At 41.9% G+C, this 15,566-nt stretch overlaps 1 protein-coding gene across 1 annotated transcript in view; it reads left to right on the forward strand.

Moving 5' to 3' along the window:
* LOC120955640 (delta-like protein 1) overlaps positions 1 to 15,566 on the forward strand; it is a 117,111-nt gene that overhangs the window by 65,033 nt on the left and 36,512 nt on the right. The window contains exon 2 of the mRNA XM_049610157.1: positions 5,747 to 5,875. Coding sequence (XP_049466114.1) covers positions 5,846 to 5,875 — 30 coding nt within the window. The 5' untranslated portion in view covers positions 5,747 to 5,845. The remainder of the gene's footprint in view (positions 1 to 5,746; positions 5,876 to 15,566) is intronic.

Here is a 15,566-nt window from a genome sequence, read left to right on the forward strand (position 1 = left end):
CTTTCGCTGCCTGGCTACACCCACCCGTCCGTCCTTCCCATCGCACAACCATATTCAATTGATTATTTCTCTTATGCTGCTCTGTCTTCCGACCCCCAGGGTTACGGGGCACTTTTAATGATTTTCCGTCCCATTCCCCCCTCGAGCCTCACGAGCCAAGGGCGTGCGAGAATGTGTACCATGTTGTTGTTGCTGTTGTTGTTGTTGTTGTTGTTGTTTGTGAACGGATCCTTCCCTTCGTAACGATCTCCGTACTCCGAACATAAAACACCCATCGCGTCGTCGATCGGTTGACTCAGCTTGCATGACGATGCTGCTGCTGCTGCTGCTGCTGCTACTACCTCTTCCTGTTAATGTTGTCGAATTGCGTCCCGTTCCCCGTCTTTCTTCGACACCACTTTTTTGCCGCCCCTTCTGGTGGCGAATCGATCGCTGGACATGGTCGCTGTTGAGCTGTGCCCTATCTCATCCCTTTTTCGGTGAATTCTTGAGTCTTCTTGAGCACCGCACCGAGTGTTCCAAAGGCGTCCGTCCCCCAAGAGGCGCAACGGTTTGTGTGGGCAGGTGTGTGAGGTGGGTGTTGTGTATAGAGGAGGTGCCTTTAAGCCTCGGCAACCCCTCGGTACCCGGCAACATCCCGGCACCTGATCTACACACAGCGTCCCGGGGATCGAGTGTGTGTGTGTGTGTTGCCTTTCATTTGTGCGTCTTCCTCTTCTTCTGCGTGTTGTTCGCTTCTCAGTTTCCAGCTTGTCTTGCTTCGTGCCCGCGCTTGCTGACGTGGCCCATCCCTTTGGTCAGCTCTTATGCTTTTTCTCGGCTTATGCTCGATGCTGTGTTACTGCGTCTCCCGCTTTCCTCTTGTTCCTTTCCCCTTGTTTTGTGGCACCCTTGCACCCTTGCTGTGTGCCGGGCATGAGCCCCGCGCGTCGCCACCTTCAGGTCGTTTTGAAAGTTTCACCCTGCCCCGAAAGGGATTCTCCGGGGACTGCCGGGGATAACAGAGGTCAGAGTGAGAATGAGAAGGAAAGAAAATGAGGGAAACAGAGAGAGAGAGAGGTTTTGCAGGGAACGAAACGATTGAAAGCAGCAACGTCAGCAACGATGATCTTCTTTGCCGCTTCTTTGCCGGCCCGGGGCGTTGTTGTCTTCCCCGTTTCTGGCAGACAGACTGGCATCGAGAGTTGTTGGATTTTTGCTAGGCACGGTTCGGGGGTGAAGAATCGGGGCAATCCGTAGTGAGGGGATCTTAAAAATGGACCTTTCCACACCGTCATCCTGTCCCCGCAGCAAGAACACGACCCATCGTCGACATGCAAGCGTACACAGACCGGAGTCGGAGATTTCAAAACCTTCGCCGTGCCGGTCGTCGTTGCTGGTGCCATGCTGTCTGGAGTGTCTGATATTTATTTTTGAATGCATGCACCCCGTGGGCGTCCGGGATGGGTGCAGGTGATGCGGGTGCAGGGTTTCTTTAGCAGAGGGTTCCCGTGCAGAGCTGCTGCTGCTGCTAATAAGGATAGCCGATCCCCGGGCTAACAGCGTAGAAGCAATGTCGTTTCCTGGTTTTTAATAGATTGTGCGAAACAGCGCCCGGTTGAGTGAGCGACAGCCTATATACACGCACTGGCAGAACAAAACGGGCGAACCGTTTTGCAGCACGTAATGACTTCCTAATAAGTCGCATGATTTATTAGGATGCGTGACAAATGGTTGTACCACTTCTCGCCCCCCCCCCCCTCCCACTCCCCTGTGAGGGACCATTGGACGGTTTATTTTTGGCACGACCAGCATCCTTCGCGTCCCGGTTAGCTGCGGTTTCGATACTTTTTGGGGGTTGTTTTTCGGGGAGAAAAGATGAGCACAGATTTTACGCGAATGAATACTACTCCTTGCGTGGTGCAGATTTTAAGTTTTGGCAGATAATTTATGTTTTGGGGGTTTCGTGCCTTTTTTGGTTAGGTTGGGCTGTCTCGATGAAAGATAATGGTGGTCCTAAAACTGCATCCAATTTTAAGAACAGTTAATATCATATAAGATCATTGTAGTTCAATAACGATGTTGAAACATTTGATTATTTGCTACAAAAAGCAGCCCTAGCAAATTTGTATTCAATTCAATATTTGATGGTTAAATTCATTCTTGAGCTTTGGAATTTTTGGAATTTAATTTTGACTTCTAATTCCATGTAAAATTATTCATTATTCTCACGCAGTAACTGCTACATTGAAGAAAGATTTCCAAGGAACTACGGGACTGGGTAGAGTCGTCAAATAGTACGACTTAACAATCTACTTGTTGTAGGTTCAAACCTCATATGCACAGTCTCCTCGTAGTAAGGACTGACTACCTGTCCCGAAATAAGTCTGTTCTGTTCAACAAGTCCAATGAGTCAATTCAATAATCTGTTCAATAAGTCCCGAAAACCTGTAAATGCCCGCATGCCCATTAAGGACGTTACGCTAAGTAGTAAAAGATGAATTCGATGTCTTATTTGATTCAACTTAAACAAACAAGGAATCCAATATTCCAAATTATTTGGCTAAATTGTATACCGCCCATTATGTGTAATAATTAGGTAGATCGATTTTTATTCAAATACTATATGTCATGTACATTTATTGTACATGTTAAAATAAAAGAAATAAAAGATTTATTTTAAAGCTTGCTATTATGTTATCCATCAAACTTTTAAAAGGATAAATCTCATGTACAATTAATTTAACCCTTTTAATATCGTTAACTGTCATTGGGAAAAATGGATGATAACATTAATTATACATATAGTTTAATTTGTCTGAAGATCATATTAATTTGTTGTAGAATTGATTTATCAATTTTATTTTCATGGTCATTTTTACGATTTAATAACGGCTTAAAAATGTGTCATTTTTGTGTAAAAAAATTATTTTTAAATACTAATAACATCCAAAAAACGTTCTTATCGCACACATATTGTTTGTATACTTGAATATCCGGTTCGAAGGACTATTTACAGCCGTTTACTAGTTGGTAAATATTTACACTTATTTTGCTTTGTTAGGAGTTTTTGTTTTTGGGAGCTTTTGAAACTTTATTTGTTTTATTTTTCATCCTTTATTGATTAATCAGTTCCAACTTTACTGCTCTTGCTACGCTTACTCAATGAGCATTTGAAGAAAACGGTTCATAATTTACCAAGCAAATGGTTAGAGCAAAAAAGGCAAATAACGAAACAATGTAATTCTCACACCATAATCAAACGTTGTATATGCTGAAAAGATTCGGCTACTTGCAAACAGCAACACCATGCAATCATTTCATCACGGCTTCATCGTTCTTCATCGTGCAGCAAACAAAAAAAAGGCAACCGAGAACGAAATGTTTGCTGCTGTCACAATTCAAGATCAACAAGTCAAAAACGCGGGCTACGGTCTCGTAGCTGGAACGAAGCGAACATAATAATAATAACAACACTAAAGCAAAAGAACAAAATCAAACAGCGCAGAAAAAAGGAGTATTCTGTTGGATTCCGTTTGCTTACAAAAAAAAAACGGCTTTCAAGAAGTGAAGCAAGGGCAGGACAAAAAACGCAACGCCTGCCGACGGATGTGGGAGGGAACCGAAAATCTTCGCCTCATTTGAAGGTTTCCAAATTTCCAAGGAACTAGAAAGAGGAAGAGGTAGAAGAAGAGCAAGAGGAAGGGGGGAAATCAGTACCACAAGGAACCTGAAACGCATTCGAAGACGAAATGCGCGCGGCCTAACCTTAACTTTATCTTCGCTTCTCAGGAAACTCTCGCTCGGTGTGAGGGGTAGTGGGGAAGGGTGATCGTGCCAACAAGGGAAAGGTTGACAACATAAAAGGGGGAGAAGAAGAAGAAAAAAAGCTATACAACGTCAGAATCAGAAAGCAGAGTATACAAAAGTTGAAATACGACGGCGCAAAAGTTTGGAGTTGGAGTTGAGAGATTTTTTGTTTCTTGTCGTTGTTGTTCCTTCATCCTTACTTTCCCTTCGCCGTGTGCCTCCGTGCGGTTCGTTCTTTAGCACTTTGCCTTCGAAAGTTCTTTTGTATCGCGAGCATTGTGTGTTCGGTGGACTGGAGGACGTAGAGGAAAGGAGAGTACTGCTGCTCGAAGCATAATGTTGCTACCAGCGGTGAAACACGGGAGTGCGCCAGATCCGGCTGGGAGAGAGGGAAAGAAAGAGAGCCAGAAGGACTCGAAAATCACCGCATAATAATCTGATTAAGAAGAAGCATAAGTAGCGCCCACAGCATAAGAGCAAGGTGTGGGCCGCAGGAGTGGTCCCGGAGGACGCCAGCGGCGGTGGCCAGGCCTTTCAGGCATTTGTTCGGTGGCGTTGCCCAGTTGTTGTTCGTAAACTGGTTGGGCCCTATGTTGGCTTCCTCTGGTTAAAGGCGATCAGTTTCGAAAACACTGTTCCCGGTAGAACGATTTGCTTCTTTCTGCTTTGGTGTGGTGTCTGTGTGTGTCACCAGTAGCCATTGTCACCCTTGGCTATCAGGCTCCTTGGCAACCCGCGCGTAACCTATTGCATTTGGGCATTGGGAGAAGGTGTTTGTTTCCCCCTGGGAGGAAGAAACAGACCAGAAACTGCCACTACACACACCGGAGTAATGCACCATTCAGTTCATTTGATGCTGATGGTGGTGTGCGCTTGCGAGTCTCGGGTGAACAACAGGGGTAGCGCTGGTCTTTCGTGCATGAATGCATCTCGATTCGAAGAGGATCCTTTTCATTCTCTTCATAGTCCGTTCCGGTCCCGGGACGTGGAATTGGACGGATTGGATTATCGGGAGAAACAGGGTGTCGGCCCGGATACTATCCCCGGGCTAACGACAACAACGGTGCCCCGTGCAATGATCATGAAAGACGATCCTTGGTAAATCTGTGAACTTTGCTGTAATCCTTGGCGGAAAGTTGGGAAAACAAATCTACGAGCGAAACAAGGGATCGGGAATGGGTGAAAGGAGTTGAACGGAACAATGTGCGGTACTTGCATTGTATGTCTGTTGATCATTAGATCTTACTGATAGGTTGGTGGAATGGTTCATTCAGAACCAACAACGGGGAAACAATGGTTTTGGAAATATTTGCTCTTCATGGATCATTTAAAGTTTTTCTCTGGAAAATACTATGGAACATCTATGAACCTTCCGTAGTAATATTGTTATTCATTTGCGCTTCACGGTGACTTGTGCTAGACAATCTCAGGTGTAGATCAAAATCGTTTTTTTAAGAAGTACCAGTCTAACGACTGGATTAACTGGAGAATTATGATTAGCATGTTAGATCTATAATGTTAAAATTCAACAAAATTTGAGTATAAGCTACAAAAAGTAAAAAACAATCCATCAATTTATTTTTTCATGGTTTTGAATTCATGATTTTATACGAACAAATCTAGACAAAACAGACATCAAGTAGCAACACATGGGCTTTCAACTGGAACCCATTGAAGCATTCTAGACTATGCCGGAGCATCTGATCGCCAACAAAAGTGTAATGGACCGTGCAGTGATCCAGATTTTGTTGTGTGGTTTCCTAGCTAAGGTTCTGGCCATCTGCACCGTGTGAGTCAGTCACATAAGGCTTTGAAGACTTTACATTGACACAGGAATCAAGAAATTACCTTTGATTACCTCCAATAAATCAAGCGTGCACACCAGATCTTTTAAAAAGACTCAAACTACCTGATAGATAACACAGTTAATCACTCTTCTCTTCTTAATATATTGCAGTTATAATTCTTGTCCAGTGTCGAGTGGGATTACCATTCGTGAATTGTTACACACGATGGATTGCATGAAGATTCTTTTCGATGACAGCTCGAGCATTTGATGTTGGTGTACAACTGTGAACAGGAAGAGGTAAGTAATAAAATATATTAAATATAGATCATAAATATCTTAGATGTCTAGACAATCAAGGGGTTCATTGTACTATGAGCCGTTAAAGTTGCAGTTCAATAGACATCTGGAGGACACGCATCGACCGTGTCGACTGTTGATGTACTAAAATAGGATCTTTGAAGAAGTTATATTGTTCCACAGTCTAGTCAACGCTGTGTGGCAGCAAAACGCGCATCAAAGGTACACGCATAAAACAATTGTTTTTGTTAGCATAATGCTTCTGCAAGCAAAGGGTATTGCATCCGGCTTAGTTGAAAGAACTACATATCCCATGTGGGCAGGCGATCGACGTGCGTTGGTAAAAGATGTCCCACTGTCGTCAGCGCAATGACCTGCCAGCTTGATTGATGTTTCAAAGTAATAGCGTCTGAAGTAGCGTTGTTATCTCAGCATTGTACTCCTCCAGACCAGTACCACCGTGAAGGAACATGCTGATGCCAATGGCAAAGGAGATCATCGCTCTAGCTCTAAGTGTGTGGGACACGTGTAGCATCAAACGACATTAGATGTTGGTAGCATTAGGCACTACAAAGTCGATCGTTCTGCGTTGGTTTGAGGTATGAAAACACCGGAAGGCAGATCAAAGTTGGCCAAACATGGTGAGATTGTTGAACTCTTCGCCGTTGTCGTCCAAAATAATTCTGATTGTAGGCATTTTTTCCACATCTTTCGGGGTGGGATTTTCGACCATATGCGGTACACCTTTGGAAGGCATCTTTAAATAGCAACTGCTAGGCTGTATCCAAAGCACTGACGCATCGCACATCTACCCACACTGGGGTAAGCAGCAGTGCCTGTACAATTCGCAACGGGTGCAATGCTCGATGCCTCGCGATCGATCGCCGTGCCGTGAGAGATGCTGCGCAAATGAAAAGAAACGGCGTAGGAATGATGAACGGGAAAGGCAGCAAACACATTCTACACACTCCCTGCACACGCACAGGAAATCGTAAAAGTGCATGTTGCTCGAGTGCGCTCGATTTGGCGCAAAAAGAAGAAGAGGAAGAAACCGGGCAGAAGGGCGGCGACTAATGCGATATAGCTGCGCGTAGCGCGTCGGTGCCAGCACGTCTAGCGCTGATGGTGCCTCCCCAGCCCCAGTGTGATGTGTTGGGGAGTTGGAAGTTGGAAGGTTTCCGGCGCGAGGGGAGCGTATGCTCAGCGAACGAGGAAGCATACAAAAACACACACACGCACGTACCTACGCATGCACATAAACAAGTACGCGTCCATATCCGCCGCCGGGGCACACAGCAGGGCTGATGGGGCGGGCGCGATCGTTTCAAAAAACGGCGCGCGTTTTGGTTGCCTTTTGCTCGACGCGCTCACGACGCTCCACGCGGCCCCACTCACGGAGGTTAGGGCGGGTGTTGCGCGAGTGCTCCCCATCCTCTACACACAGCCACACACTCGCCGTATCCATGTGTCTCCCTTCCAACGGTTTGTCTCGGGAGCACGGGCCAGACTTTTTGACGCTACGTGTGTTATTTTCACTGCCGCGCGCTCCGCTTGCTATCTCTCGCACATACGCTCAAACGGCATAAATCTATTGGCCGTTTTCCCTTCCATTCGCGTGTGTGTGTGCTGGGACGACGACGGTTTCTTTATTTGCCCGTTTATCATCTGAATTTTATCTCGAAAAATACTCTTATCTCAAATTCATCACGCGTTTCTCTCTCCCTTTTGCTGCGGGGAAAGGGGTGCCCACCGCCGAATCGGGGGGTTGTTCGGGTTTCCTCCACGCCACAGAATGGAGAGAAGTGTCCAGAACCGGTTAAACCACCACCACCACCACCATCACCCTCGAGAAAAGGGATGTATTGTGTTGTGCCTGCAGCTACCGTGCACTTTTGGGAACCGATCGATTGGGTTTTTTTTGGGAAATGGTTTATTTATATTAGCCCCAGCGCCTTAGTTGTTCGAGTTATCGAGGTCGTCTTTTCGGTTGTGTCCGTCGAAATGTGTGTATGTGTACTCTGTCAGTCTGCGTGGCTGTCTTTTTTTGGTGGGGAGATCTTTGTTTTAATGGGTCTTGTTGCCTGAGAAGATGCTTTTTAGTTCTGGAGTTCAGATCTTTAGTATTATTTTTAATGCTACATTGAATTAGTCTTGATTGAAAGACTTCAATTGTGCCTAAAAGGTTTGGTGATGGGATTTGTTCCAGGAAGACTTCATATTCTGAATGTTAAGATCAATAATACTTAAAAAAATAAAACTACTCATTCTCCAACAAATAAAGAACAAACCTCCAAAAATGAGGCATCTTTCTATTTCGAACATCTCAAAAAGGTACTAAATGGTACTACCCCTCCTATCCTTGTGGTTTAGTGTGTGGGAAATGCCTTCTAATGAGCGGGCAACGGGTGTTTACGGAAAATTACACGCTTCAGATATTATTAGAACCATCTCGAAGCTCGTACCGCCACGATCCCCCTCAGTGCTGCTGCATCGCGCTTACGCACCATCCCCTGCGCTCGTTAATAATGCGCAATCTCCAAAAGCCGTCATCATCGGTCGAAGAAGACCACCCCGGCGGACCACATCAGCCGAGGATCGCCGTCCAACGTTTGATACACAAATCGTATCATTTCGAGTGGGGTTCGAGAAGAGCATTAGCAAAACCGACTCCCCTTCTCGCGCACGTTTGTGTATGTGTGTGTGGTCAGGAAATTGACCACCCCATATACACACAGATACGTACCATCGTTTTACGTAGTCTTCCATCATGCCGTTTGATCTGGTGATGTGTCGTTTTATTTATGAATTGAAAAAAAAAACGCACGCGCGGTGTGTTTAAAGTTCTGAGGGACGAGTGTTCGAATGTTGAATTCTCGGCTAACCCGGAAGTTTTGCGTGTGTGTTTTGGTTTTGTATCTAGTAGTAATGCTATGCTTGCGAGGTGGTTTGGTTCGATCAATCGATCTTCATTTCGATTCTTTTCCTAACGGCGAAAGTGATTGAGTGTTTGATGATGTTCAAACGAATGCATTATGTGTTGTGTGTGTGTGTGTGTTTGTGGGCGGGCTATTGGGGCGGGTTAGATGGCTTCCGTTTTGGATGATTAATCGACGGGGAACACACACTGCTAGAGCAGGAGTTAGTAAATCATATGATGATCTTTTTAGTAAGATCATTTTTGTAATGTCTTCTTGGAGATCTTTTGGTAGAAATAAAAGACACTGAATGAAGTTGTTTTATTATTGGACACACCTAGGGTTTTAGTATTCCCCGGGTTTTATGAAAAAAAAAGTTGGTGAACTTTATTTATACAAACTATTTCGGATAATTTGAGTCATCATGTCCTGTCAATAGCCAAAATAATTAACAAATTCATGGTGCTTTTGACTGAGAATCGGTGTGAAGTTGTATTTCCGAGAACTTCAGTAATTGTCAGCAAAATTGCAGTTTCCGGATAAATCGTATTGTTTTACATACATTATATATTAGTTCTGTATCGAGGTACGTAGTATTTTTTAACTATACTATATAGCATAAAATTTAACCAAAATTTAAGTGGCGAGTGGGGTTAAAATCGAAACTTAGTAGTTTAATGATGGCTATTTGTAGTTTTTTAATATTATATTTTTATCGAAATTTAAAAGTGGCTATATTTTATACTTATTGCTTACTTTTTAGGCATCACTCTTTCTACGTAGAATACGTAGAAAAGTAATGCTTTAGAGGATATGATACCCGAGAAGTCAACACAGAAAAAAAGGTAATAAACATGGTATTTATTTATAATTATCTCATAGAACGTCTGCCAAGCTCGGACACAAATAATTTATTTAGTATCAGGATTAAGCTGAACAGCAGAGAAAAAAAATCCAGCATCTACACGATCTGGAGAGCCGTTTGTATGGGGTCATAATATAATGACCAATGTTTGACTTTTGGCTTTTGAGTTAGCAGAGAAAAACAAAATTAAACACACATCCATTTTATGAGAAATAGAAGACTGCTAGAAGAGACTGGTCGCACAGAGTTTTAAATGAATCCGAACCGTAGTGTATGGTTCCTGAGTTTCTTCAATGTGGAACCTGGTTCATTGCTTCATTTCTTTCGTGTGTTTCAATAATTTTTTGTGTATTTTTTGTCATAAAATTGGTATGAAATACTTTGTTGAGCTTAAATTTAAAAAAAAATGGCCATTATAGTTTATTATTTCAATAGTTATAACCAATTTGTCTAAATCTCCACACATGGTGTCGATCTTACCCGCACTGTAGTCTTGGTGCAACAAAAACACACTTTTTTTACTTAAATGTTTTGAAATCATTAGAGGAACCGTAATGTCTCATAAAATAGTACATAATGAGTTAAAAAAGCTTTTTCGATGTTTACTAGTAAGTTAACAACCCGCCATGCAATTGACAGCGATTTGCGAGGGCGCGCGAGGGCTCGCACGCCATACAAGTTCACCGCCCCAGAGCCCTCACATTAAAGAGCTTGCGAGCCTTGGTAGTTTTTTCACTCTTAGTTTTAGCAGTTATAATTATAGCACCCCAAGAGCAGGTATAACAGTGAAAATTGTAGCATACTAAACACCTGAATTTTTTCATTTTATTTTAAAGAATCCACAAAAATTTAAATAGTGATCTTTTCGACAAGTACTACCGCAAAAAAAATCCATGAATAAAAATCAAAGGTTATTTAAAATACCATAAGATTTCGAGCAGATGATATCATTCGCAACCTTCGCAATGTTTGACGGGAATGTCAAAACTATTGGAATCAGGAGAAAACCCTGAGATGTTTATCTACCCCTACTTCCCCCCATACAATTATTCAGCTGCTCTTAATAACACCAGAGCTTGCAGATTGATCAACCAATGGAAATTATTTAAAAGACCTTTAAACATGAAAATTTAAAAATAAGTAGATAAAATTAAGTTACTAAATGCATCATGGAAGGAATTGTCTAGAATTTATCCGGTTATTTGTTTAATCTGCGATTGATATTCTGCTCAGTACATTTGGCTCCAATTACGATTCTCTGCTCTAATGAAGCACGTGTCGTAATGACAACTTCAATGATACCAATATGTGGGTCGATTCCAATCCAATTGAATGTCCTGCAACAATGTCAAAATCAGTAATTCTATCTAAATGATAGTGACACAATCCTACAATGATATAATTTTAGACAAAACCAAAACTTGCACAATTGCAATAGAAAAGTAATTCATAAGAAAAGTTAACGAAGGTAGGATTATATTCAATCCATTAAAGGAATTCAAGGGAGATATTGGGTAAAAAATTTCAGATCATTGAAAAAATCTTCAAAAAATCAAATTTGACATGAATGTACCGTAAAGATACAACTTTTTCTCATGCATTCTCAATCATCCGTACCCAGAAACTGTGAACTTATTTACTGCTCATTTTCATCAGAAGTTCTAAGCATATGCACTACACAGGTGCCATCAAATATATAAGTCATCTTCTTCTATTTGACGTAAACGTCTCATGGGTTCAAGCCTGAAATGGACTGTCGCTCCGTTGCAAGGATTGACTATCCGGCTGCGTGGTAATGAATTAAGTCTCGAAAGCCTGTATAGGCCGGCATGTCCGCGTAGGACGTTACGCCAATTAGAAGAAGAAGAAGTCCCACGGGGACATGCCGGTCTACACAGACTTTATAGACATTATTTAGTACCACGCAGCCAGATAGTGAGTCTTTGCTACGGAGGAGTGGTCAATATGAGGGTTGAAACCATGGCGGACAAGTTGTTAAGTCGTATGAGTTGCCGACTGTACAATGATTTCGACCCGAAATCTCATACACAAGTTACAAAACAGTAAAAAAAGATAGCAACATAACTTTCGCATCGAAAGAAACCATTTTTACGGCAGATAGCGTTCTGTAAGTGTTCCAAAAGAATAAGAACCATTGAAAAATCCTGTAAATACGTACATTAATTAACCTTTTCGACGATTCATTTTTTAATGCCTCCCTAAAATCTATACTTTATTGTGGATAAATCTGTACAAAAAGTAGCAACATCAATGTACCTTATTTTAAAATAATTAAATCGATGTTCAAATCAAAGTACAAATTAATTTCAATGTTGTAATTCCAATAATTTCCTTAATCCAATGTCATTTTCCTTCTTTTATGGTCATTTCGATTAAATTTCATGGACAATATTTTGCTGATGTTTTACCATGACAGTGTAAGTGACTGTTCTGTTTAATTTTACCCGAACGATCATAAACAGCAAAATGTGAAACAAAGTGCTTTGATACTTTCATACCTGTTTACCCGAGAGCTTATCAAAACGTGCGATTGTAAATAAAATTAAATAAAACGTAAATGAGCGATTTATTAAAAAGGTCAACCACAAGCCAAATGGGCTGTGCTGTGCCATATTTTGTTCGCGCAAAATTCCATATCCCTTGCACCACAAACACGAGTACTTACGGGGAACGTTTTCATTCCATCATCTCTTCCCCCTGAAGCCAACCGAAGCCAGAGCAAGCGTGTATGATGAATTGGTTAAGACTGTTGCTGCTGCTGCTGCTGCCAACCTCCAGTGGTACGACTTTTAATTTACGATTTCGATAACCTTGCCGGAACGGTTTTCAATGGACTTTAATATTTTTAACGATCCATAAAGATCTCTTACATTCTGCTGGGACGAGACGACGGGTGGGTCGTCGTTTGCTTTGCAAACGATAAGTTTTTACGACTACTGGCCGGTGCCGGTGGCAACCGTTTCCAGCGAAATGGGAAGATTACGAGTGCACAAATCTCGTGTTGTTGTGACTGAAAAACGGTTCAAGCGATCACTCGCCTAACGCATCATCCCCGTCCGACAAACGGCTACGACGACGACGACGACGAGGATTTATGTTGTCTCCAGCGACATTAATTGCAGTTCGGACTTAGGGAAACACATTTGCTTCTGCTTCTTCTTTTTCCGCCCAAATGTGGGTGTTTTGGGGAGTGGTGCCCAACCGTCAACCAGGCTCAGGCTAGGATGATAACGTGATACAGGGCACACAGTGTGTGTCAGCTTCTACTCTTTCTCTCCCTTGATGCGTTTGCGTTGATGCTTCCGCTGACAGCTTCCGGAGACGCTTGGTCTTGGTCGGAATGTCATTAATGTTATTTGACTGGATGCGCTCCAAAGGTACTCCATCCCAAAGAAGGCCCACGACCACGGCCCACAGGCTTCTGAATTCCAGACTCCCGTCCACCAATTCCCGAAGGAGTTGTCAACGCCATTGGGGATCGGATCCGAGAGAAGGACTCCAAAACGGGTCCGACTGTCAGCTTCTGCTACTTCTGTCCACTGCTGTGCACCGAAATACAGACAGAAGAGCAAGGGAAGGATGCTGGAAGCTGGCATATAAAATAATGTGTTAGGCTTCCTTTGCTCCGCGAGGCCAAGCGGCCGTCTCCCCGTCGATTAAGGGCAAACGCGCGCTTCATATCCCCAAGCTGTGCACAGCCTGACAAAAACACGCAAGTCAGCAACACATTCCAGCACTGCGCGGGCTCACGGCGGGAGTATTCGTGCCAGTAAAAGATGGACGTTTAGAGATCGTTTACCCTGGACGACAAAACTCCGATCGCTGCCGGTTAATAATGCGCACACGCCACATGCCTCCCGGGGCCATATCGAAAAGGGGGGGGGGGGGGGGGGGGTGGGGGGGGGTGAGTGAAAAAAGGCGATGGGTGGTAGCATTATGCTAATTGTTTGTGCCCCTTAGTGGGCACAAAGGATAAGTCACACCGCCACTAACCCTTGGTGGCGTTCATTGGCGGATGCTTTAATCTAATCGTCTACTTGGCAGCTCGTAAAGTACGGCACCACCACGAACTCCACTGTGAGTGTGTCGCACTTGGTGGAGGTAATAAACGAAATAATTGTGCCACGATTGGCTAATGCAGCGCTTTTATGGGGTGTTCCGGTGGTGGCAATTTCATTTCACCGGAGAGTACTATTTAACCGAGGTGTTTCGTTTAGTGTTATGGGGGATTAATTAATGTGTGTGTTTGTGCTTTTGGTCGTTGTTCGTTTAAGTTTGACTCATTTTCAAGTAAATAGGATTGAGAGTGAAATGTCTATTCTTTTTAGGTAAACTGTTTGAACTGTTGAAGTGATTTGTTCTCAAGAGTGAACAATTTTATTATTTGTTACGTTACGTTTAGAAAATCCAGGTTAAAGCGTCTTTTGTTAAATAAATGTTTCCTCTTTTTATTTTTTTTTATTTTGTGCTGAATGTGTTTATTTGTTTCTTAAACATATTTCCATGTAATTTTGTCATATTGTCACAAAGTGTAACATAAATGATTGAATGAAAAGCTAGTAACATAATAGTCGTTGCCGCTAAATTTGGCGTTTAAGGAGCTACTTTTTGCCTCAATATTGCCAAATTGTGAAATTGTGTGCCAAAATAGGTAAATTGAAGTAACTTAATTAATAAAAAAATAATATACTGGAGAAAGTCGTTTCTCCGGGCCCCAATGAGACTCGAACTCCCCCGGATATTTGAATAACACGAAAAACTAATGGGTCAACGGATATATTTCGATGTTTAGTGATTGGTGATTTATACCTAGAAGATTTTTAGAAATTTATATTATGTTTGGTAAAATCTAAACAGTTTTTATTGATCAAATGTTTTTTCGATGAGAACATTCGAAATTTGCCATGACAAGATTTTTATTTCGTTGTTTTGATATGAAAATGAACTCTGATAATGGTATTTTTGTTTCCAATATCCTGTGCACGCAATATCACCTTTGTATTCAACTCGATCATTTCGGTCAACAGCACGGATAAACGGACAGCCGGATAAAAGGTATCCGGATAAACGGCGTTCCAATGTATTACGATTGATATACTAATTTTGAGAGATTTTAAGTTGACATGTGTTTTCAAAACTAAACCCTTAAAAAATTGATTAAATTTCATGTAATTGTTTACAAACAAACAATGGAATTAACAGACTTTTAAATACTCTAAAGCAGGGAGTTCCAAACTTTTCAGTTTGCGGGCCCGCATTGCTTCACAAAAAAAGAAAAAAATGTTGAGGCCCATTTTGACGTTACTTTTTGGTTAATGGGTTAACGCTTAAATCTCGTTTTGATAAGAAAATTCTCAAATCTCTTCTTTGTATTTATTTTTTTAAGCTTGGTATCGTCTTTAAAAAGCCAAAATTGAAATTTTCAAACAAAACAATCAAACTAAAAGCAATTTATTTTAAACTTTACAAGGTCATCACGGGTCACAGTATAGGCTCTCATTACTATTATACTACACAGTCGAGTTGTAAATAAATAGCTAAGAATGAACTGATTCAAAATAAGAAACAATAAGAAAACAAGTATACAAATATAACATAACGCAATAATGATAACGAAAGATAAATATACGATATGTTTAAAAAACATATAAACAAAACATAGCCTTCGAAACAAATACAAAAGAAGTTGCTCTATGTTTAGAAATCAATCAAAAGTATTGCAGTTTGATCGCATAACATAAATTATATTAATTTCATCTGTCAAATTGGAGAATGGCACACTTTAACAGGAAACTAGTAAATAAACCAATCAAACCCCCATTAACGACAGGTCAACACACTTCGCAGCACGTTTATGGCACATCAAAAACCACAAGACGATTCGAAAGCA

The sequence above is a fragment of the Anopheles coluzzii genome, chromosome 3 (genome assembly GCF_943734685.1).
Source record: "Anopheles coluzzii chromosome 3, AcolN3, whole genome shotgun sequence".
NCBI lineage: Eukaryota > Metazoa > Arthropoda > Insecta > Diptera > Culicidae > Anopheles > Anopheles coluzzii.